The sequence below is a fragment of the Varanus komodoensis genome, unplaced genomic scaffold (assembly GCF_004798865.1).
Source record: "Varanus komodoensis strain SLA01 unplaced genomic scaffold, ASM479886v1 scaffold2, whole genome shotgun sequence".
In the NCBI taxonomy this organism is placed as follows: Eukaryota; Metazoa; Chordata; class Lepidosauria; order Squamata; family Varanidae; genus Varanus; species Varanus komodoensis.
In genome coordinates this window covers 27,408,148-27,432,297 of record NW_025335568.1, presented here as the reverse complement: position 1 = coordinate 27,432,297, position 24,150 = coordinate 27,408,148, and the positions used below count along the sequence as shown (strand labels likewise).

Here is a 24,150-nt window from a genome sequence, read left to right as displayed (position 1 = left end):
TCTTTGTTTTCCCCTTACAAAATTGTCCAGAACACAGACATAACCCTTCTCCTGAAGATCTATCTAGCAGATAAAGAAAGCAGCTTTACTTCTAAGTAACTGAATATTCAACAACAATCCAGAGATCTAAGAACTTTCTGCACAGCTACTGGAATCATGCCACAAGCACATTTAAGCTGTTGTGCATTACTCCCACGAGCGATGCTTCAGTGGTGTGGGGGAGGGGGATCCTTTCCATGCTTTGTGTAAATGTCTGTGAACAGTTGGGCATAACAAGTGATAGAAGAGATAGCATTGCTGTGTGAATAGAATTATGCTGCATTCGTTCCTTCTTTTGAAGGAATGTGCTACATTTGACCTTCTGTGAAACTGCAGAAACAGCTCACACAGCGCCTATTTGGAAAACCCCCTAGAAAAAACAAATGGAAAATAAAGAAACAATTCTGTCCTTTGCTGCTTCCTACTCCTATTATGCATGCTGTTCCTCCTGCACCCCACTACCTCTATTAATCTCAGACTGCTTGCAGAAGGTTTTGCATGTGCACTGCCATAAGCAGGACAAGGAGATCATGTTCCACTTACCACTGGGAAAGATGCAGAGAGATTTTGTGTTGCATCTCACATAACTACATCACACAGATTCATGAAGTGTTCTATACAGTTAAGCAAACACAATAGCAGTGAGTACACAAAAATGGAAGTCTTGTAATTTGCAGGAATTACTTCTTTAATATGTATCATAGGCATTCCAAAGACAAAGTGTAAAAAATCACAAGCCTTTGATAATGCAAGATGCGGCACAGAATGAAAGCACCAATCCATGAAAACAGCTGCCTGCTAACTTTGAATGTTTATGGTTCTAACTATGTTGAGTAGGGCTCGCTCTAACGCGAGACTCATTGAGTCTCTCGTCTTGGGCAGCACATGGAGAAGAGCAGCAGAGTGAGCATGGCAGTGCCGCACTTTTATATACTGCATCGTATCCAAGCTTCCCGTCACGTATCTAGGATGGTTGTGTCCTGTTCTGTAGAGAAAAGTCCTCTGTTTGAAAGGGCAGTTAGAGGACCATCCTCTATTTGAAGTTGTGATATATTTCCACTCCGGGACAAATGTGAAGGGAATGACCCTTAAGAACTGAGAGCAAGGGGCCTTATGTTGCCCATCAGCAGTTTACACATGGGCATCCTAGGATGCAAGAACACAGGTTGCAGAGTTCCCTTCTATGGCTGGTTGTATTTCTGTTTGAATTTAGCAATTCATTTCCACCTTGTATCTCAGAATTTAGCACATGGAAATGTAATGCACATCTGATTCCTTCTTTCACTTGTTTTGACAAAGTATACGTGGTTACCCTACATCCTACTTTGAAACCTGACATTCAGCATTTTAAATCTTCCCAAATGCACGTTCACTGCTATCAGGTACTTCTCTCCTTCCACCTGGAAAACTCAGTTTACTTGGTCCAGGCAGCATGTTAAACTAAAGTGGTGCTCCTGTTTGGACCTAGATTGCTGGACCTTGCAACAGATGTCCATTTTAAATAATCTGTGACTGCAGCTCGGAACCTGGCTGTGGAGTGTCATATACTGAATTTGGAAAATTTAAAATGTGGTTGTCTGTTTCTGGTGCTCTGGAACTAAAATGGGAGCTGGCTTCTATGTTAAGATGCAGCTGCACCCAGGTAAGTAGTTGGGTATATCAGGAGCAGGGGACAAAGAGGGGTGGATGCCACCTGCGGCAGCATCAGCATCATATTGTTTCTAGGCTCAAGGCTCCCCACTTGGCTCTTACTTAAAAATGCTTCTACTGGATCCGGTAAGCTGCTCTGCTTGGAAGAGCATGTGAGTGATGGGGATGCATATGAGAAAGGTGGCCCTATCTTGCCCATCTCAGATGGTGGCATGGCATGGATTAGCCTTGGCTGTGCATTTTTATTGTTTGCAGTTATTCAGGAAAGCATGTCTGAAGGCTGTCTTACTATTACTTTGGTGATAGTCAAAGACCTCTTTATCAAGCTTTTCAATGTTGGTAACTTATAAAAGTGTTTCATTCTTTTAGTGTCTAAATGTCTGGGAAAAACTTGTTTGACACTGTAATGGCAGACAAGGAAACCCCTGCGGAGAGGGCATTGCACAGGTGAGACACCAGATGTAGAATGATTTGCAGAGGAGGGCCGATATGGGAAAGGACAGTCCTACAGATACAGAGGACTTAAGCCATCTAGAGGAATGCCAGTGAAAAGTAATTTCATTTCTTGGTCAGTAGTCTAGCACTGTTTCGAATGAACTGGAGATTCTGTCTAGACTGTCTTCAGGGGCAACCTTACATTGTGAAAAATCTAATATTGCCCTTTGAAAGCTAAAAGAATATGATTATCTCCAGAATAAAAGCATTTTCTTAAGCAGAGGGGTGTATGGATGTAAAGTCTTTCTGTATTTAAGTTTGTCAAATACCATTTGTTCCATTGTCTACTTACTGATGAAATTAGGTTTTGTGCGAATGCATTCAGATGCACCAACTCAGACTTGCATAAATTTATGTGTGAATGTGTGAATCTCCCTAAAATATGTCAGTTGCCCCCAAAATGTGTATTTTCGCACTTTAGCATCTGTGGGGAAAAGTACATTTTGTTAGTTTAATAATATATTTTTCTATGACTAAGCTTGTATTAAGTTAAACTTAACAAATAATTAGCTTGTATTGAACAACATACATTAAATTTAAAAAGTCTGACTCTGTGGGATCCCTATAACATGGGAAAAGCTGACCCACTGCAGTATCCATGAGTCAGCTTGTTAGAAAGCCAAACTTAAGTGGACAGCAAAGAAACATGCATTTATTATATAAGAATCTACATATATGAAAAGGTTCTTTATTTTAGTTTTAGAATTACCAGAAAATAAATGCTAAGAAAAACATGAAAGGGGAAGGCATGTGTCCTACTTTTGTTTTTAGAGTAGTGCTCCTTTTCTTAGAGGAGGAATGCCAAGAGAAGGAGCTGCAGAAAATCTCAGTGATATCCATTAAGTATAAGAAGCCATAAAGGAGGCTTGCAACTCTAACCTAAACCCTTTTTATGGGAGGTATATCTCTACTTTGAATGGAATATGTGTCTACTAGGAATAAGCAGCTTTAGTCTTGTATCTAATTCGGGAAGTGAATTGATTCTTAGAGGGAAAGGACTATTGACCCAGTTCACATGACATGTCAGGCAACAGTGATTCTAACACTGGGGTAATTCAGGGAAGTGATTTCTGAATCTAGGACAGATCTAAGTGCATAAGTGCCCAAAAGTATGCATTCTACAATCTGATGTGGGCATGGAGGGGAGCGTCCTGCTTGAGTCAGCAACTGCAACAGAAGCGTACTGATAAGAATGTCTGATGCAGAAGTGCCCGACAGACACACCTGGGACAGAGGGCGGGCATTAAGGGGAAGCCACTTATATCAAGCCACAGTGTGCCTGATGGTTTCATACAACGAATGTGGATTATCAGGTGAACAACCTGACTCACCCTGACTTCTCTTCAGGGTTGAGTTCATTCTTTAAAACAGAATACTTATTTTTACTACTTAACATTTTAAAATTGAAAAAATGTATCCATCAAAACAGTTTTTATCTTTCTAGATATAAAGAAGCCCCTTTCCTCTATTTTTCTTGATGAATGGTTTATATAATTAGTTTTTTGTGGCATCCATAATTGTGCAGTTGCTGTTGTTTGAAAGGTCCACCTTAATGCTGTGGAACAGCAAGTTTAAATATGTTTTAAATTAAGCACCATATACAAATAAACAATAATATTTTTTTCCTGGAAAAAAATGGGAATTACTAAGGCCAAACCAAATGTGAGCAAATAGGTGTCTGGGCACTCATAGGGGATACATAGAAACATCATTCATGGTGGGTTACTGTGACATAAGTTTGTTCACAGAGTTAATACTAAGTTGCCTAGAAGCGTTTTGTTAAGGGATAAAATTTTGGAGAAGGGACTCACTTCTTTTGGCAGGGGCTTGTGGAGGATAATCACTAAGGATGATCTTAGGGTGTGGGCACATACATATGGGAGGAGACTACCTTTCAGACTGTGCCCAAGTCTGTTTAGGTCTCTGAGTGTTAATATCAGTAGCTTGAATTAAGCCCAGACAAGGACTGGTAGCCAGTGCAGGTGGAAAAGTACTGGTTGAACACAGTAATGTTGGTCAGTCTTCTGTTTTGGACTAGCTGCACTTTCTAGACTGGTTTCAAAGGTAGCCTTATGTATAAAACATTGGAATAATTCAGGTAAGATTACAGAAGGGAACACTCATATCCCCGCAGCAGTTTGGGTAGAAGAGTTAGCAACGGTGAGAACTTTTTCCCCTAAGAATTTTAGCTCTATCTAGAATGTTTGTGTAATTTTCATTCTCATCACGCTGAGGAGGGAAGAGATACCTCTACTTTTTTCTGTAGCATGCAAGAGGCAAAGGAGATGTTTCTCCTGAAACAATAACAAGAATCACCTCTAAATTGATTATGTAAGGGAAAGTGCATTCCATTTTTGGATGGGGAGAAGTAGATTGAGGCTGTGGAGTCTTGGTTTAGTGGTGTAAGGGAGAATACAGGCAGATGATGTACAGGTCAACAAGTATCAGAGAAAGTCTAAGATGTGGTTGCAGGTTGGGGGCAAAAAGCCAGGTGGGATAGAGTAGTGAGACAAGGGAAGCAGAAACAGAACAGGATAATACATGAACAGAATCTTTAATTCAGTGAGAAGAAAAAGAGACAAGGAAGTAGTGGGTTAGAATATGGTAGACTTGGGCAAAGTGCAGAAGACATGGGTGACAGAACTGCATATGTTTCTTACATTCTGTAGGATTAAGACTAAAAGAGCTGCTTTAGAATGTAGCTACGATAGCCTTTTGACGATTAAGGGAATGAGGAAATGAGGGTATTCATTAAATGCTGGCTCTGGCAAGTAATTTATTGGCCTGGATTGCCTAATTTTCTGGATGTGAAGGGAATGCTCCAAGGGTTTGAGCAGCACAATATGTCTAACCCCCTTTCCATGGAATTCACCATTGAATATGAACAGGGACTCTTCAGTCTAAAAGAGACAAAGATGTGCTTCTGTCCTCTTCAAGCATTCTTAAATTTAGCAGATTATTTTTCTTTAGTGTTGTTGCTGACTCTCAATGTCGTCTCAGGGAGTAAAAAAAGAAGCATTTAGTTCAGAAATAACAATGAAAAAGGGCACATGCTCCCTTTGTGGTTTAAAGTAGTTTTCACAGAATTAAATCTAAGATCTGAATGTACAAGAATGTAACAAGAAGCATCCAGATAAAATAAAACTCTAGCAATGCTAAAGAAATGTCTGCAGCCTATGGAGAAAGTGCCGCAGGGAACTGGGAAGGCCAATATCGTTTTAAAGGCAGAAAGTCAGCTTGTGTATTTTAAGTGTAAAACAAAAAACAACCCCTCCCACACAATGGATTCCAGCTTTGTGGCAGATGATATGACAGTTATCTTTTTCCCCCCTAAGCAGCAGAAACTTCCAGAATAAACTAACCATGGGAGTTGTGTTCAATAGAAGCAGAGATGCAACAGCTGTCATAGAAGACTCAGAGAACACCCCAGTCAGGAGAGCAGACAAGAAGTTTCCCTCTCTTCTACAGGAGCAGAGCCTGATGCTCCTGTATAGCAAGTACATAAAAAAGCAGTTCTTTTCTTACTTTGACTTAAGCTCCTGATTTCACAGCCTAAGTCAAAGTAGGAAAAGAACTGCTTGTATGGTCTTGCTATGCATAAGAACCTCAGTCTCTGTGTCCCAATCCAGCTCTCCATGGTTCCTCATCCTGCAGATGAAGCTGTGTGGTTCTGGGTTGGCACAAATGCTGGAATAATACTGGCGGAGAGGACGGAGAGACTTTAGAGTCTGGATATGGTGTGTGGGCCTTATATCTATGCTTGGCCCAGACATGCCTGCTTTGAATTTAAATTTTATTGCACTTAAAAATAGCTTAAGGATATTCAAACTACTACCAGGCTCTACAGAGCATAGGACTTGATCTGTGTGCTGTGTTACAAATTGAGCTTGTGCTAATTATGTAATCAACTCCACCTCCTAGCTGGAAGAAATGCTCTAGAGTTCCTAATTACTTGGTTTTATGAGACTTTCCAGTTGCATGACTTATGATTGTTATATAACAAAATAGAATTTGCTTGGAATTGTATATGTACTTCAAATGAATTTAGAAATGGAGAATGTTGGTTATTGAAAATTAATTCTCTTTCATTGTTCAGCTAATAAGGGTTATTAAAATTACTTGTAATGATGAAGCTTATCATCCCAGAGCTTATCAGCTAAACTTTCCAGAGAGTTTGGCTGTGGATCAGTATAGAAGTACTACTACTACTATAACAGAGTCTGGATTTTTACTGGCCACCATAGGTTACAATATCCAAGAGTGTTAATTTGACAAATCCAAACCCCACTATCACTGTTGGGATAGTTGACCAGACATTCTGAACAATTGACTGTTTTAGGGTTATGGGTGGCTTGTCAGTTACCCCAAAACCTGTCCTTGTTTGCATGTAACAAGAACCTACATCATACCCAAAATATTCAGAATGGTGGCTGCTAGTGCAATGAGAAACCTTGTTGGAAAGTTTACCCTTAGTGGCTTCTTTATAGGTTTGAACCAGGGCAGTGTTTTATTCCATATTTCATAGTGCTTCAACTCCAGGGATCTGTACTTGAATCTGAAGAACAAATGAATCTGCATGCGGCTGGCATGGTTTCTTTAGTAAGAGAGAATTCTGTGGAACTAATAAGGAGCAACTGAATGGTCTTTTTTAGGCTATATTAACACTGTTTTTTTTACTGTTTCCTCACAGCTCTTTAAGAACCACAAGCTTCCCTTTCATGGCAGGAAACTGTTTACATAGGGTGAAAGTGTTCTCCTTTTGGGTTCTTCAGAGAGTCTAAGATACCATTGAAATGGGTTCAATTTTCTGTGGTTTAAAACTAATAAAAATAAAAAGTCCAGTGTTGTGAGGCAACACCTGCATGTCAGCTGCGCACCTGTGGATTGGTATCAGAACATGCTGAGAAGTTAGAATGTTTGCTTACTTTCCTAAGTTAGTTACAATACTTAATACTGTATCTTCTGTCCTAACCTTCAACTTTGAATTCTAGAAGTAAGAAACTTGTTCCCCTATCCATTTTCCAGGGACAGAGAATGAACAGGGGGTGCACAGCCCTTGTTGATTCTCCCAAATTTCTCAGCAGCTTTCTACACCATCAACCATAGTACCTTTCTAGATCACTTACCTGGGCTGAACATAGGAAATATAGTGTTAAAGTAGTTTTGGTCCTTACTTGAAGAATAGCCACAAGGTGTTCCTGGGAGAATTCTGTTCCATCCCATTCCCCTCAGCCTATAAGGTTCAATTTTGACTCTTAAGCTTTTTAGCTTTGTCATCTGGAGTGAGGAAATTTTGACCCATGGACCAAATACAGCCCAAAGAGATTCCCCATGTAGCCTACCACCTTCTTTGCTAGGCCCTGTCCCTTTCCCTATAGCTTCCCCTCCCCCCCCCACAGTTTTGATTTGGCAATTCCACCTTTTGCCTGTTTTCAGGGATCAGAGATTTTCTGCAGCTCAGTGCTAGAAAAACAGCTGCATTATCTCTTTGCGGAGATGGGAATCCCATCTTTTGTCTGCAGTCAGTAAACGGGGCTCAGTTGTCCATAGCTTAGAGCTGCAGAGAGGTAGCATGAACTGGGCATAGATGACATGGCTGCAATGCTTTGGGCATCCAGACCTTGGTGTGTGTCCAAGAGGAAATCTGGCCCTGAGGGGCTAAGCAGTTCCACAGTCCTAATTTACATTAAACTGTTGGGGAATGTCATCTGGAGATTGGACTGGCATATCATCACTGTGTGGATGATGCTTAGTTTTATGGCTCTTTTCTACCTGATCCCGTGTCTGCAGGAAGTTTCAATGGGGATTAGGTTAAACAGCCACAAAATACAAATATTGTAGGTAGCTCCTCTGTATAGAAGTTTATAGCTGATTTTATGGGCTCATACTCCCACTGAAGGACTAAGTTCACAGTCTGAGAATCTTCCTGGACTCTGTACCACTGAAGAAGCTCAGGTGGCTGCTACACTTTTTACCAGTTTAGGTTGGTTTGCCAGTTTCCATCTTACCTGGAGAGGATGGCTCTTGCCTCAATCCGCCTTACCCTATTCTTAAACCCAAAACATTCAGACTGGATTACTCTAACACACACTGCATGGGTGTTCCTTAGAGATAGTTTGGAGATTTCAGCTGGTACAGCATGCAGCCTCTCAGATGTTGGTAGAAAGAGGCTACTGGACCATGTGATGCCTATACTATATTACTGGTGCCCAGTACATTTCTGAGCCCAATTTGGAATGATGGTTTCAGAATGTAAACCTCAAATAAAATTTACGGGACCAAGACACTTTAAGGGCCGTGGTCACCACTGTCAGCCTGGCCACACCCTTGAGATCTGCCCCCCAAACTTGCTACTAGTGAGAACACTAGACTGATGAGTTTGAAAAGGGCTTTCTTAACCATGGCCACGTGACTGAAATATTCTCCCAGACCCCATCATGCATCTTTTATGGAGAGGATGGAAGATGCTCTAGTTTTTTACTCCAGTTTTTTTGAGGTAAGCCTCCAAATGGAAAAGGGTTTAGAGGAATATACTGAAATAATTAATGGATTTTTAAAAATTGTATTAGTAAGATTTGCTTAATTGCTGGTTCTCACTAATGGTTAATTATGTTTTGAAATTTATTGAGTTTTTGTTTTTATATTAACTATTTGAAGCTACCTTGGGAAGATTCTTACCTTTAAAGGCAGCATATAAATATTATACATGAATAAATAAAATAAACAATAATAGTGAACCAGTTTAAATGTCCCCTTTTATTGAACTGGACCTCTTGCTCCATTGACAAGCTGGCGAAATAATCCATGTTTTGTTGTGCCATTTCTATAGGCCTTGTAGAAGAGAGAGAAGCCAAAGGTCTGGTTAGCACATCACACAAAATAAAACCTGGACCAAAAGTTTGTGGTTTGTTTAGTTTTCTCAACAAGTTTGTTGGCTTATTCTGGCATGCAAAATCTCCACATATGCATCTAGTGAAGAAATATGGTAAAAGCTTCTTCCAAAAAGCATGCTGTATTCACTGCACTAACATGGGGAATCACTGGAGTGAGACTGGCTGTTAAATTTGCAAGTGGGCAGTGTAGATTCAAATGTCCACTTGCTCTAGGCAAGGTATTTAGGGTTGGTTCATGGGATTACTATAAAGCTAAAAGGTTTTCTGAGTTGGAGTAGAGATGAGTGGAAGCAATGGGCCACGACTAGGATTTTTGGACATTTTTAAAGCAGAATACAGCATGTATTCTGTGCTACATGAGAAATAGATTCAATCACTGACTTGTGAAACTGTTAAAGCATAGAACTTCTGTCAGGAAAAAGATGGCAGGCTATTCTGGGAAGAGTGGTCACTTATATGTTGAACTTACTCAAAAATTGGGTCTGTCTGTGTGCAAATCTTCAGTATAAAGAAACTGTTAGAATCACCTCATGGTGTGAAAAGTCTTAGCATTCGACTTAGTCCTGAGGAATTATTGAGCTGTTTAAACGCTGGCCTATGTACAAAAGCCATATGTTGCAGCTGATGTTGGCAAGTACTGAAGATTTGCTTGCTTGCAGGGTGGGGGTACAGTTGATATGGAGAAAATAGAAGAAACTGCAAGTATATGGGAGATGTGGGGCAGTCAGTTGTACATGTACAATGACAGGAGTCTTGTGGGTGGCTGTGCAGTGTTCTCTTCTGAGAAACTGCTGTGTCATATGTTCTGTGTGGTGTCTGTTGTGTGGAGATAAAAAAGCACTCGCCACATGGTGATCTGAACTGTCTGTTCTTTGAAGTATGATATAAAATAAGGAAACCTTCCTTAAATTAAAAAGAAGATAGCCCTATCTTTGAAGTCTGGAGATGGATGTGCAAGATGTCTAAAAAATTATGGATTTCTGTTGTTTTTCATAGTACCATTGTCCAAATAGTTTCTAATTTTAAAATCTTCTTGAAGGTTCCCTGCTCTGGCTTGCCGAAACTGGGAAGAGTTTACCATTAACTTTGAGAAGAAAAGTTGGACTTCATGCAATATAGTTTTCTTGACAATTACATCTTTATTTAAATTAAACATTTTAGAATATGCTTGCTAATGGCTAACTTGAAGAACAGTGATCTTATTTGTGCTACTGGTAGCTTCAATAGTGGCTGCTGTGAGAGCAGAGAGTATAAATCATGATCCTGCCTACGAAGATACTGAAAGCGTTTTTCCACCCAATTTTACAACTTGGCTATTAGAACATTGGTGCTTAATGGGTGAGCACACTTTTCCATATGTGCGTCTTGAAAAAGAACTTCTGTTGAGGTCTACATTAATAGCAGAAGGCATCATTTCCTGTTTCATATCCTTTCCAAACTGTGATGGTCACAAATAATTCTATTTCTGATGCATTTCTGGGCAACAGCCATGCTGTTAATGTGGTAAGGTCACTAAACTGAATTGCAGCCTTCTTTGTCATACATATCTTCTTCATTTCCTAGAAGTGCAAAGCTTATGAGAAACCACAATTTTTCTTTAAAAAAAGTTTCTTTTTTCCTGCAGGGTTGTGGTTAGAAGATGTAGGTATTGGAGACTGGGTGTTTCAGGTACTGAGAACCCTCATCAAACCCAGAGAAGATGGAAATGTGGTCAGATCTCCAAACCAGAATATATATTTCTAAATATTTAATGCCAGGGTTTCTCCAGTGTTTTCCTGCTGTGGTAAACAAAGCAGCTTCCATTGCTGAGTAGCATCCCTCTACACATCTCACCCCAGTCCATATTCTCACTTTCATAGCTTGGCTGGAGGAACATTGGCACTGATTGAGGTTTGTTCCATTCTGTCCTCCATGCAATTTCTTTAGCTGGAATTCCAGGTGCTGTCTGTAAGGATCTGTCTTTAAGGGTGTAGTGAAACAGGAAAATCCAGCTCATTCGAGCTCATTGAATTTCCCACCTGCCTCTGATCCAATGGGATGGAAATGGGCTGAGTCAAGAATTTTTTATGGCATCCATCTGCAAGACAGGCCACAATTTGAGTACTTTTTGAAACCTCCAATGGAACTTAAGGAAACTAGTGCCAGCAAAACACATGGTTTCAATGGGAGTTGCAAAATTTGCATGAATTATGTGCAAAACACCTGAAAATGTGGTTCAGAAAGATTTGGACAGTTCTTTCTAATGTTGATGTTTTAAGGAAATGCATCTTTGGGGAAATTGCCCTTTTTACACAAAACAGCAGCTAGAAATCACATGGGTTAGCAAGATTTATTCAAGATAGGCCATTTTTGTACGAAAGAGCACCCAGAAAACATGTGCTTCAACTTTTTCCAGATGCTGTTTTCCACAAAAAATACCATTTTTGTTCAGAAAATAGCACTGGAAAAACAATTTTGTTTGGTAAGATTTGTGCAAAATCCTCCAAAGCTTTGTGTTTTTGTGGTGCTGATTTTCATAAATTTCACTGGCAGTTAAATAACAATGACAATGACAACATGAACTATCTTGCAGACAAACATCCACGAACTGCTTTGACTCATGCTGCTGTAGGTTGGCGCCCATGCACAAACAGTGAACTGGAATCTGCAAGGTTCAGCTAAGTAAAACTGATGAATTTCCGTCTCTCTAAATTGATTTCAAATCTAGCCCTACCCGCCATCCACAGTCTCAGCTAATTTTTGGAGTGAATCTGTAAAATCCTACTATAAAATGGCCAGTTAGGATCTGCATTATAACTTCAGTTTTTTACAACTTCCTATTTTGATATTAATGCTAGAGACAAATCAATGAATTTGTTGTTACGTGCTGTCTCCAACTTAGGATAACCATATGAATGAAAGCCTTCCAAAATGTCCAGTCCATTACATCCCTACTTGGCTTTCTAAATTCAAGGCTGTGGCTTCCTTTATGGAGTCAATCTGTCTTCTGTTTGGTCTGCCTTTTCTTCTGCTTTCAACTTCCCTAGCAAATAAATGAATATATGGGTATAATTTGCCAATAATTGTTTTGGCATTTTGACCTTAGCATGGTGCTTTTTCAAGTGAACTCTTGGGATAGGCTTGCACAGAATTTTGAGTAAATTTGAACATCCATTTAGAAATGATAAATTAATGAAGGGCTATATCATTTTGTCCATTTTTGTCAGCTGCAGTCTTTCAGCCATCTTCATCATCATCAATATTAAATCTTCCACTGATGCATGGTGATACTACAGGAGCCTAAAGTATGCATGAAAATGATGATATTTTCATACTCTGTTGAAGTTTTTCACAAACTGAGAGATTACCTTTCTGGGATGATAGCCTGGAAGTTATGTAGAAAGAACCATGTACATTTGCTAATGTAGTATAACTCTTTCAAGACAGTTGTGCAGTTTCAGCTGTTATTCCCACATGAGCTGCCACGTAACAAATGTGCCTCTTTGGTGATTTCAGCTTGCAGGATGACACAGATGAGCAAGTAGGGTGCTGCATAAACAATCTCTTTTGTCGAGAGAGGTAGGGCACACACACCAATGCGCCTTAGTTTCTTCTTCATTTCTTTGATAGATACAAACAATGGAAAATTACAGCTATTATACTTAGTGGTCTTGGCTGTTTATTGCCTTCAGAGAGAAAGAAAAATAGTTGAGAGTGGTGGGAGCCCATTATGAGGATAGATGGCTCAGAAGTTAATCTGATTTCAGGAAAGCTTGCAAGCCTGTTTTATTCAAACTGTAAGTTGGTAACTTTCCCTGTGATCTAGTCATTTGTTTGTGTACCTGAGTGCCGCTTGCTTGCTGAAGTGGTAACTTTGTGCTCTTCTTTGTACATATGGATTCCAAATATTAAATAGTGATATATTAGAAGAAGGGCAAGTTGGCGCATTGGAGGACTGACTTGGTGTCAGGAACTGAACTACATTACGACAGCATTCCTCTCTGGGAGCTTTATGGCTGAGAGAGAGAGACAGGTAGAGAGTGTTCATGTGTGTCTGTCCAGCCTACCATTTCTCTTCTGAAATTGTTTCTTCTGTGTATGACTTCAAAGTAAGCAAGCCAGCATTTTGCCCTTCAAACTGAAAATAAGTAGGTGTAACTGGGCTAATGGCAGCTAAGTCTCGACTTGGTGTTGGCCACTCTGGGGATCATGGGAGTTGTAGTTTGTCACATCTGCAGGGTGCAAGGTTTGGGAATGCAGGGTGGTTGCTGAGCTGTACCACTTTGGAAGAGGCAGACTGAATTCCCTTTAGATACTCCATGCAGATCATTCCTTGGGAAGCAGGCCCATTACTTATTTTCGTTTCTGCTGAACTACAAGTAGTACATCAAAAGGTCACTCATCTGGCTCAATTACCTCTCTGCGGTAGGCCTCAGCAATATCAGACCTACATGTATAAATGGACTATTCCTTTTGAGATTTTCCATTAATGTTCAAAGAGTAGAGCCCATTCTGTCACGCCACTTGAAATCCAGCAGAGCTATTAAATGTACACAAAAATCAGTTAAGCATTTCAAGTAACTTGCCATTAAACCTTTGTTTAGAAACACCAAGAAAAGGGTGGGGGTATGCCTTTTGTCTGAATCACACTCCTTTTGCCATTTGAATCACAGAGGATGCCCCTGGCAGGCTGCTAAAAAGTTTCTGGTTTTGCTAACTCCACATGCAAAGTCAGGAACACTGTTTTTATTGTATGCTTTGCTGCTGTTTTTTTTAAAATTGGGATTTGTTTTTATCTTATTCTGTATGGTACTGATTTCATGTTTGCCAAATGTTTATGTACATTTATAAAAAGAAATATATGTTTATGTGGGTATGAATGAATAAATAAGTAAATAAATACAACAAACATGGAAAAGACCCTTACCATATGTGCAGTGAATGCCAACCGCAGTGTGGGTGGGACTTGCTTCCCAAGGTAAATAGAGTTGTGTGAATCAGTTACATTGCTACTTTTCTTGTTTGCAGTGTTGGCTCAACTAGTAGCTTCAATTCTCTAGTGACAGTATCATTTGTTTAGCCAGTTAAATTATTGTGGCACACATGGGCACATTTAGAAACCTTATTTAAACAGATGGTTGCTATAACTTCAAAAGCCACCTTGTGTCTCAGCAGGAAGAACTGACTAATAGACTGGACTAAGAGAACTTTTGGATGTGTCAGACAAGTGTTGTCAGTTTCTTGAAAACAAGTAGACACAGAGTGGTATCAAAGCTGTATTTGCATTTCATGTGCACCTTTAAAAAGATGCAAATAGCAGCTGTGAACACAGCTAAGGACACAGGGACTGAAAATTATCAGAATGGCAGCAAACACAAAAGAGGGTTTATTGCTTTCTTTCCCTGCTATGGTCTAATCAAAATCTCTGTTCCAGCGTGAGCTTTTCTCCCATTACATAGAGCCATTTCTGAGTATACACAGGGCAGAGATAAATATACCATCTTGTCTGTTGTGGTTATAATAGTTATCAGATATGAATGTAAAGCAAAGATGCATTTCCCTTCATATCTTATTTGGTCTTTAGCTTTTAAGTGGTAGAAGATGGCATGGTTCACATGTAAGAACAACCAAAAGACTGGTTCAGACAGCATGACAAGCCAGAGTATGGGCTGAGTATGAGTTGATTGTGGGTTGTTGCTGAACCATGGGTGGTTCAGTTGTATGAGCTAAACCATATTAATAAATTTTGATTTTTAACCAATGTGCATTGTTGTTGAATCGTGGAGGGATGTTGAATCATAAGTTTATGATTATATGTAAATAATGTACCATAGTTTAACTATGAGTTGCTAACCACAGACAACTCTGCACTTTCAACCTAACAAACTGTCTCTTTTTTCCAGGCACATGATAATATAACACTGTGCATTCTATATAAGTAGACATTATGGAGAACAAAGAGGGAGGGAAGCTTTTTAAAGCAGTAGCCACACTTCCTCTGTAAAATCTAAAGTCTTCTGCAGCCCCAATTTGTAAGGATATATACTTCATTGTAAAATATAATTAATCATAGAATAGTATAGTTGGGAGGGGCCATGGGGTCCAACCCTCTGCTCAGTGCAGGACTCCAAGTTAAACCATCCCTCTCAAATGGCTGCCCAGTTGTATCTTGAAGGCCTCTAGTGTGGGAGAGCCTCACCCTCCCAAGGTCATTGGTTCCATTGCTGTACAGTTCTAACAGTCAGGACATTTTTCCAGGTGTTTAACTGGAATCTGTCTTTCTGTAACTTGAGCACTTTGGGATGATTGGGTTGAGATCCTGTTCTTTTTCTTTGTGACAGCTTTTCAAGTACTTGTAGAGTGCTATTATATCTCCCCTTAGTCGTCTTCTTGAGGCTAAATAGGCCCAGTTCTTTCAATCTCTCCTTGTAGGGCTTTGTTTTGATTATCCTTGTTGCCCTTGTTTGAACCATTTCCAGCTTGTCTGCATCTTTCTTATATTGTGGTGCCCATAACAGGACATAGCGCTCCAGATGAGACCTAACGAGTGCTGCGTAAAGGAGAAGTAGTACTTCACGGGATCTGGAAGTGATAATGCAAGCTAAATAGTAATTGTCCTTTTTGCAACCACATCTCATTGTTGACTCATATTCAGCTTGTGATCTACAATTCCAAGATCCTTCTGTCTTGCAGTATTGTTGAGCCAAGTATTTCTCATCTTGTACGGATGCACTTGGTTTCTTTTTCCTAGGTGGAGAACTTGGCATTTGTCCCTACTAAATTTCATTCTCTTGTTTTCAGCCCAGCACTTCAGCTTATCAAAATCACCCTGGACCTTCATTCTGTCTTTTAGGGTATTTGCTGTTCCACCCAGTTTTGTGTCATCTGCAGATTTGATAATTGTTTCCTGCACTTCCTCATCCAAATAATAAAAATGTTGAAGAGGCCTGGGCCTGAACTCTGCGATACCCTATGTTACCCCTCCTCTGAGAAGGAAGAGTGCCATTGATGAGCAGTCTTTGATTCTGATTCTGTAGCCAATTGTGGAGCCTTCTGATAGGTGTTCCATCTAGCCCACTGTTAGCTAGTTTGCTAATCAGGATATTATAGGGCACTTTGTCAAAAGCTTTGCTGAAGTCAACATATATGATGTCCACAGCATTCCCACAGTCCATCAGGGAGATTATCCAATCAAAAAATGAAATCCGTTTAATCTAACAAGATTTGATCTTGAGAAATCCATGTTGGTTTGTAGTAATCACTGCATTGTTTTCAAGATCAGACTGACTGCTTTATAGTCTGCTTCAGAATTTTCCCAGGGATTGATGTCGAACTGACTGGTCAGTAGTTCCCAGGTTCTTCTACTTTTCCTTCCTTGAAGATAGGGACAACACTAGCCCTTCTCCAGTCATCTGGCACTTCCCGTCTCCTCCATGATTTCCCAAGATAGGAGACAGTGGTTCTGAGAATTCTTCTACCAGCTCCTTCATGACTCTAGGATAGAGTTCATTCAGCCCTAATTTTTACCAGGGTTGTTTTGTATATTATTCACAGAAAGGCAGTATTTGAATATGGATTGCACAGTGCAGAAAGGACATATTGATAGTATTATCTATGCACTATTTCTTACATGTATGCATGCACGCACGTACTCTTTTACAAATTGGAATGTTGTGTTCAGGATATAGTAACTTGCCTGTGAGGCAACATAGTTAGTCTGCAGTTGATTAAGTGCTTGTATCCAGATCTGTCAAGTGTAAATCTAGTAGATTTCCTGTTCAGCTCTCATGAACTCATCTCAGTGATGGAACTATATATGCAAAATGATAATTAGAATCAGGAGAGGCTGCTGCATCTGGTATCATATAAACCAGTGATTTGAATGTACAGAGTACCCAAAAGCCAAAGAAGTTGTGTATAGATGCATTATGGATCTATGCTATTGTATAGCTTGTCTTCCTGAAACAGTTCACAAACCTGTTGGTGCAGTAGTGAGATAATATCCTTATTTCATTTTGGTTGCTACATTTGGCTTCATAGCTCACAAATCATTAAGATGAAGCATCTGTTCTGTACGTGTAAGTAAACATCGGTTAATGGGACTTGCTGTAAGATAAGCGTCAATAGGCTTAAATGGATTTCAAAAGAACCTTTCGTATGTCTATGCAGAAGTTACAATCCGTTCAGTGGGATTTTCTCAAAAGAAATACATACAGGTAGGATTGCGGCTTTAAGCATTAACTTTATATTTTTATATTTTCTTCAATCAGGTGGTTGGAGTGGCGCAAGCAATCAATAAGAAGTCTGGTGGTGGAGGAACATTTACTGAGCAAGATGAAAAGGTATAAATACACTAAATTTTATTTTTATTGATGTTAAAGCTTCTTCGGGTCCCCTTCCCATCTCTGTTGCAGCAAGAGCTACAAGAGAAAGAGCCTGCTTGGTGGTGGCACTGCAACTCTGGGCTGTTTTCCCATGGAGGTTTACCTGGTGCCAACCCTTATGTCATTTCAATACCAGGCAAAGTCCTTTGTATTCTCCTTTTTAAGCTTCTATACATTACTTTTGTGCTCCAATTCTAAGGCTGTTTTCCTTCTGTTTGTTTATAGAGAGGTGTTTTAAATGTTCTTGCTATAATTTGACTGCAATTGTAACTTCTTACAAGCTACCATGAGAACTTATTCAATACATCAATAAGGATATACATCAAATCAGTGAAAAGCGATACTGGACTTTGTTAATCTTTCCTCAGGTGACCATGGACATTGCAGAAGTGAAATATTTCACGATTGGCATCAATGTGGAATTAAATGGCTGCTGTTTCAAAATGTTCATACGTATTTAAAATATTCTATGTACCTATTGCATATTTTCTCTAAACTTGCTAAACATGCATAAGATTGCACCTCTGGTCTAGCACAGTTTATTCTGACTTTTCAAGATTTCAGCCAGAGAAACTACTTGCAATCTTTTAAGCGGAGATAATGGGATTTTAACCTGGCATTTTATGCACAAAAAGCATGTAGTCTACTACTAAGCTGGTTTCTCTGTTAAATCCATCATGTTTCCATTCATCATAATCATGTTATTTATATGTACCAAAGACTAATTAATATAAAACAAGGACTGACAAATAATATTAAGTGCTCTTGAGGCTGAATACTAAGGGCCAAACTTACTTTCCTGAAAGTGTGCCCAGCCCTAATTCAAATAAGGACTGTGGTGCTTTGAGAGAAGGTTTAATCTTTCGTCCCTTTCCCTCCCTTCCTTTTTTTTTTCCTACATCCAGCCTCCACGGGGAAGGAGAATTTTTTTTTAAAAATATCCCCATTGCAAACAATGGAGACATTTAGGAATGTGATAGAAATTTGGGTTGAAAATTAAGGAGTATGAACCTTAAAGCCTCCCCTCCTAAAGTGCCGTAGAGTTAATCTGAATTAGAGCCATAAATGTTTGCAGGATAGTAGGAGAGACAACTGCACATAGGTCAGCTATCTGTAGGAATATCTCAGTACAAAATTACTATTGAACTATTATTTTCAAAATAGAGGTTTAATAAGTTTATATTCTTGTGGTCTCTGTACGTCACACATGTGGGCTTTGGCACCAGTGCAAGGCCTAGATTGGAAAGAAACTTCTACAGCTTAATGTCACAGAGAGGGCAACAATATAAGAACTTCCGCCCAGTTCCACAGTATGCTGACCCACAGGACCCATTGTCTCTGCCAATTCTGCTTTGGCGGGGGACATGTGGTCAAGGCTTGGCCACACTGCTAGGCCTTCAAAAACAGATGCTCCAGCAGCAGGCCAGCTGCTTGAAATCAGCCCTCTGGCAGTGGGCTCTCTGTGTGGCCAACTCTTCCAAGCCAGACATGAAGAGACCCTTGGCCCTGTGGGCAGCAGGACCATGAAGCCAGGAAAGAGGCTGAGGAAAATGGCTGCTGCCTCGACCAAAGAGAGCACGTCAGCCATCCTCCTAGCTGGTATTTCACCGCTTGATACTGCAGAGCCCTCACGTGGTCTACACCATCAGCCTTCATCCGGCACCACCAACTCGGTCTTCAGTAGGGCAGTCTTCTCATCAGTTCTCCAGTGATGCCAGTCTTTCCATCCTGCGAAGGGTAAACTTGCCAATCACCCACGTGTGATGCACAAAGGCCATAAGAAGAAAGACACGTTGCTTACCTGTAACTGTTCTTCGAGTGGTCATCTGTGCATTCACACAACCCACTCTCCACCCCAGTGACTGTTGTCAGCCTGCTGCCCCCTCCTCTGGGGTGCAGATGCTGGGTGGAGGGGGGTGCACCATCACTTCTACATCTCTGCCCCTTGGCCACCTGGAGATGATGCAGTCTCCAGGGCAACTGAGGGACTGGATGGGAGGCCACCATTCTTATAACTAGGAACTGAAAGGGGCAGAGGGCTCCTGCTCAATCCATGTTGCTAAGCTGTAGAAATTTCTTTCCAATCTAGGCCTTGCACTGGTGTTAAAACCGACATGTGTGAAAGCACAAATGACCACTCAAAAATCACAGTTACAGGCAAGCAACTTGCCTTTTTGTGCAAACATCATATAACCCAATTCTGGAAAGAAAGAATATGCTGGATAATGGAAGTGGGAACAAATCATAGGGCAGTATCTGATGTACTGCCAACGTAATTACTTTGTGCTAGTGTAAATGACCTGTAGCATAATGTCATTCGTGCTTGCTGGCACACGTGTCCTCAGAAGACCCATCAGGCCAGCAAGCACTGGTGGCATTGTGGTAGAAGTTCTTTCCACCAGTGCAACATAATGTGCATTTGTAGTAACATAGCAGTGGAAACTGCCCATAGTTAGAGTGTACTGGATTAATTTAGAAGTGCCTCAGGTGGAGTGATTTGAAATGGTCATGTTTAGCAGCTTGTCTGAAAGCTGTGCTACTTCATAAGTAGTCCTGTGGTATACCAAATATTGCTGAACCCAAGCCAGAAATGCTGACAAACTTTGGCAATAACAAAGTCGGAATTCATTCATCCCTTCTAAATGGAACATGTGATGAACATCTGCAGGACATCAAAATCAATGCATGTTCTAAACAGTAAAGGCTTATAGTTCTGCTACCTGCCAGATTCACTTCCTACTTTTCCTGTTCTCTAATAGGTGGCTATACCATGTGTTCTGTATTTAAGACTGACAGTTTGGGTGTGTGTGTGGTTCCCTAGAATTACTTAATACAGGAAACTTTTATCATGACAAAACAGGTATGAGTATTACATAGGCTTTGCTCAAGAATGCACTGATTCATAAATAAATACTTTGATGTCAGTGACACTTCTTCTTAAGTAAGCTGTGGTTAGAAGTGGGGCTGCTGTTTCCAAAACAAATGCAAGAATTCTGGTAACTGCTGACTAGTAGGGCAGTTTTATGCACGTTTGTCAAACAATAATTTCAGCCACCCTTTAATAGCATCTGAAGATCATTTTTATTATTCCTTGGGGAAGTGGATTCTTGATTTTACTTTGTTTGCCTTGGATCAAGTGGTGAAGGAACTATGTAAGACACTGTACACTTAATATTGCACATAAGGCATGTCATTGTCTTTTTTTGTATTTGCAAGAATTGGCCACAAAACTTTACCACTGCAGAATGGGCCATAAGTAGAATTGGATATTTTAAGATAGTATATAAACAGTAGTCACTGCTATTAAAACAGGATGCTTGGGAACAGAAAATAATAAGCTCCTTCTAGTTCATCAAGCCTAAATAATTGGGCTTCTACTGAAAGCCAGAAGTACTTTTCAGGGTGTGAATACTTGTAGCTGGGAGTTGATTCTGAGCTCTGTACACTTTGTCCCTACTGTGTGGTAACTGGCAGATAGAGATGACGCATGGGAGATAGCACAAAAATAGTCCTACATTAATGAGGTTTGCCAAAATGCGGAAGCGTATGGCACTTTGAGAATCAATTGGAACTCTTGCTGACATGCCAGTTAGCCTAGATAATACAGGATTTAGGACAAACCTGATAATTTTCCAGAGCACACCTGCTTCCTCCACTGCAAAAATGCAGCCCAATATATACTTATATACACTGCAATTTCTAGCCATTAGTTGACTAGACCCTTATGTTCTTGAACTCTAGTGGCCAGCTCAAATAACTTTCAGTATCTGGTTTTCAGGATTTTGCTGCATATCTAGCCTTTTGTGGAATTGTTCTACACAATGCTCAGCTGTATGAGACCTCCCAGCTCGAAAACAGACGCAATCAGGTGAGCACTCATCTGTGTGAAAATGGAATGTATGACTACTGCATCATAAAAGCTTCCTTTGACTCAGCCACCTGATTTCTCCAGAACCTCAGATTATGTCCAATGTGTGTTGTGGAGTAGCTCAGCTATGGGATTCACTTAGTGCCATAAGTGGCAGCTGGACTGAGTTGACCTGGCAGTGGGCAGTGTCTTTCCTGCACTGGACTGTACCCTAAAGAAAACTTGGGACTGTGGATGAAGAAGTGGGAGGCGAGGCGAGGAGAAGAGAGGAGGGGAGGTGGCCAAAGTTAAAGAGACAGCACAAGCTGGTAAAACTGGATGAGCAACCTGGTGTTTGTCCTGAATTCTGATTAGGCTTTGTGTTTATCCCTTTGTGTTTGCTAACGCTCAAAAGGAATGCTTAGAAGATCTGATTCTTGTAATTCTTCCTGTAATTGGGAAGGGGCTGGGCTGTAAGAGATTGGTATAGACTTGAGTATGAGCAGACTCAAAGGGGAGACCTGTTCCAGCTGCCTTGATTCAACTGACAAGAACTGGAGTGAATTCTTGTTCCACCCTTCCTAGTGGCAGTAGCACTGTCTCCTCACTTTCATTCCTTCCTGATCGACTGTCTGAAGGAGGAATGCCTGGTACCAGCACTGCTCTTTTCAGTGCCAGGTTAAAATCACGTTATTTTCCAGGAAATTTAAGCTATTGTATTTTCAACTGGGGGTAGAGTTAACTTTAACTTTTTCCTCTAATCGTGTTTTTGCTGAATGTTTCAGGTTGTTTTTGATTGTATTGTAGATCTCAGTATACATAAATGCTTTGAAATTGATTTTTGGATGAAAGCATGGTTTATAAATTCTGAAAAAAAATAAAAACTAAAACACAGATCTATAACTCAAGCAGTTTTTTTTTAGATTTGTAACCCATTCTATTCAGTCTCATAAAAACATAATGCTGCATTTCTTTAGATTTAAAAAAAACGGTGCTGGCTGCACGTTTGAAAGCATTTCATGTCCAGATAGAAAAGTCTTGCAGTACATTCACAGGGAACTGAGATCTCTTTCCCAGGCCTGGTACTGGAGACGCCTTGAACTGGAGACACCAGACAGCTCCTGCAAGGAGGGCATGTGTATTTCTAGTGATCTGTAAGCACTCTTTAGTTATTGAAGTGGAAATGAAGAAGCAGGTAAAAAATTTTGTGGCACCATTTAAATTATTTATTGTGCTTTATTTTAGTTTAACAGGAGCACATCAATGAGAATTATCAAAGAAAAAAAGCCCATTTATTTATTTAAAAAAAATTGTAGGCCCTCCATTACTGTTGTCTCTGGTAATGTTCAGTAATAACTTTTAGCTGAAATAATGATGATAATTTTGGAAATACAACTGGCTACAACTAAGTTTCTGTGACGATACCACAACATTTTCCATTTTGTATTTGACCTTCATCTACCCTTCATATTAATCAGTACGCATTTATGAAATTAAGGCAGGGGTGCCCAACTTGAGATCCTCCAGATATTTTGGCCTACAACTCCCACCATTCTTGATCAATTTCTATGAAGACTTGGCCCATTGCAAGTTGTAGGCTACAATATTTGAAGGGCTACAGGTTGCTCTGACTTGGACTAAATGGTTAGGGGTGGCTTACTAGAAGAAAGAAGAGCGTACCTCTGTTACATTCAGTGAGTGAAAGGGTTCCTTCCCAGGGGAAGATTGTTCTGTACATCTTCTGGGACACAGAAAAGTCTGCAGCTGTGAAACTTTGACAAATCTGTGAGCAAGGGATGCTGTGAAGTGTAGTTTTTCAAATTTCCCAGGAGGCTTTGTGGTAACATCAGGCTGATACAGTGAACCATAGCATGCCATACCATACCATGCAACTAATCCCCATGCACATCTCCATTTAAAAAATCAAGCTGCATAATTGAGACTTCATAGTATCTTGATAGCTTCAGAAGTTGGGTATGCTGAAATAGTTTTCTCTGTCTGCAGGTTCTTCTTGATCTTGCCAGCTTAATATTCGAAGAGCAGCAATCCTTGGAAGTCATTTTGAAGAAGATAGCTGCCACCATAATCTCTTTCATGCAAGTGCAGAAGTGCACCATTTTTATAGTCGACGAAGACTGTTCTGTAAGTACAGATCCTGATTTACTTTCAAGAAAATAAAGTTTGCCTACATCTGTTAGAGCTTTTGCAGAGCTTGGAGCCAATTCTCTGCTTCTCATCATTAGTGCTGGACCATACTGGAAACCTACTTTTTGCAGTTGCATACAGTGAAGGAATGGAGAGACTGCAAAGATGCTGTGCACCTGGTGTTGTTTTTTCAAGTACTAATATGCTACCATAACCATGTTCTAAAACTGGCTTAGAGCAAAGTCAGAGGCAGGGTAATACTTAGTAAAAATATGGTTTGAAAACCACATAAAAGCCAAAAGCGAGAAGGAGTGCTTACATCCATATATGCCCAGTCGCCCCCTGAGATTGGCGGGAGAGGCCCTTCTCTGGGAGCCCTCCATGAGAGAAATTAGGAGGGTGGCTACTCAGAGGAGGGCTTTCTCAGCGGTGGCGCCTAAGTTATGGAATGCGCTCCCCATAGAGGTCCGCCTGGCGCCGTCGTTATTTGTTTTTCGGCGCCAGGCAAAGACCTTTTTATTTAAGCAACATTTTAAATGTTAATACTACTGAATTTTATCTGGCCAGGGCGGCTTATTTTATATTGTGTGTATATTGTATTTTAAATTATTATTACTATTCTAATATGTATATTTTAATTTATGTGGTTTTATTTATTGTTGTAAGCCGCCCCGAGGCTTTGGTGAATGGGGCGGCATAAAAATGTTTTAATAAATAA

At 40.2% G+C, this 24,150-nt stretch overlaps 1 protein-coding gene across 5 annotated transcripts in view; it reads left to right on the top strand.

Moving 5' to 3' along the window:
* PDE5A (phosphodiesterase 5A) overlaps window positions 1-24,150 on the top strand; it is a 95,045-nt gene that overhangs the window by 23,952 nt on the left and 46,943 nt on the right. For all 5 annotated transcript variants that reach the window (XM_044428280.1, XM_044428279.1, XM_044428281.1 and 2 more), the window contains exons 4-6: window positions 17,327-17,398; window positions 21,219-21,308; window positions 23,292-23,429. In XM_044428280.1, the coding sequence (XP_044284215.1) occupies window positions 17,327-17,398; window positions 21,219-21,308; window positions 23,292-23,429 (300 nt within the window). The remainder of the gene's footprint in view (window positions 1-17,326; window positions 17,399-21,218; window positions 21,309-23,291; window positions 23,430-24,150) is intronic.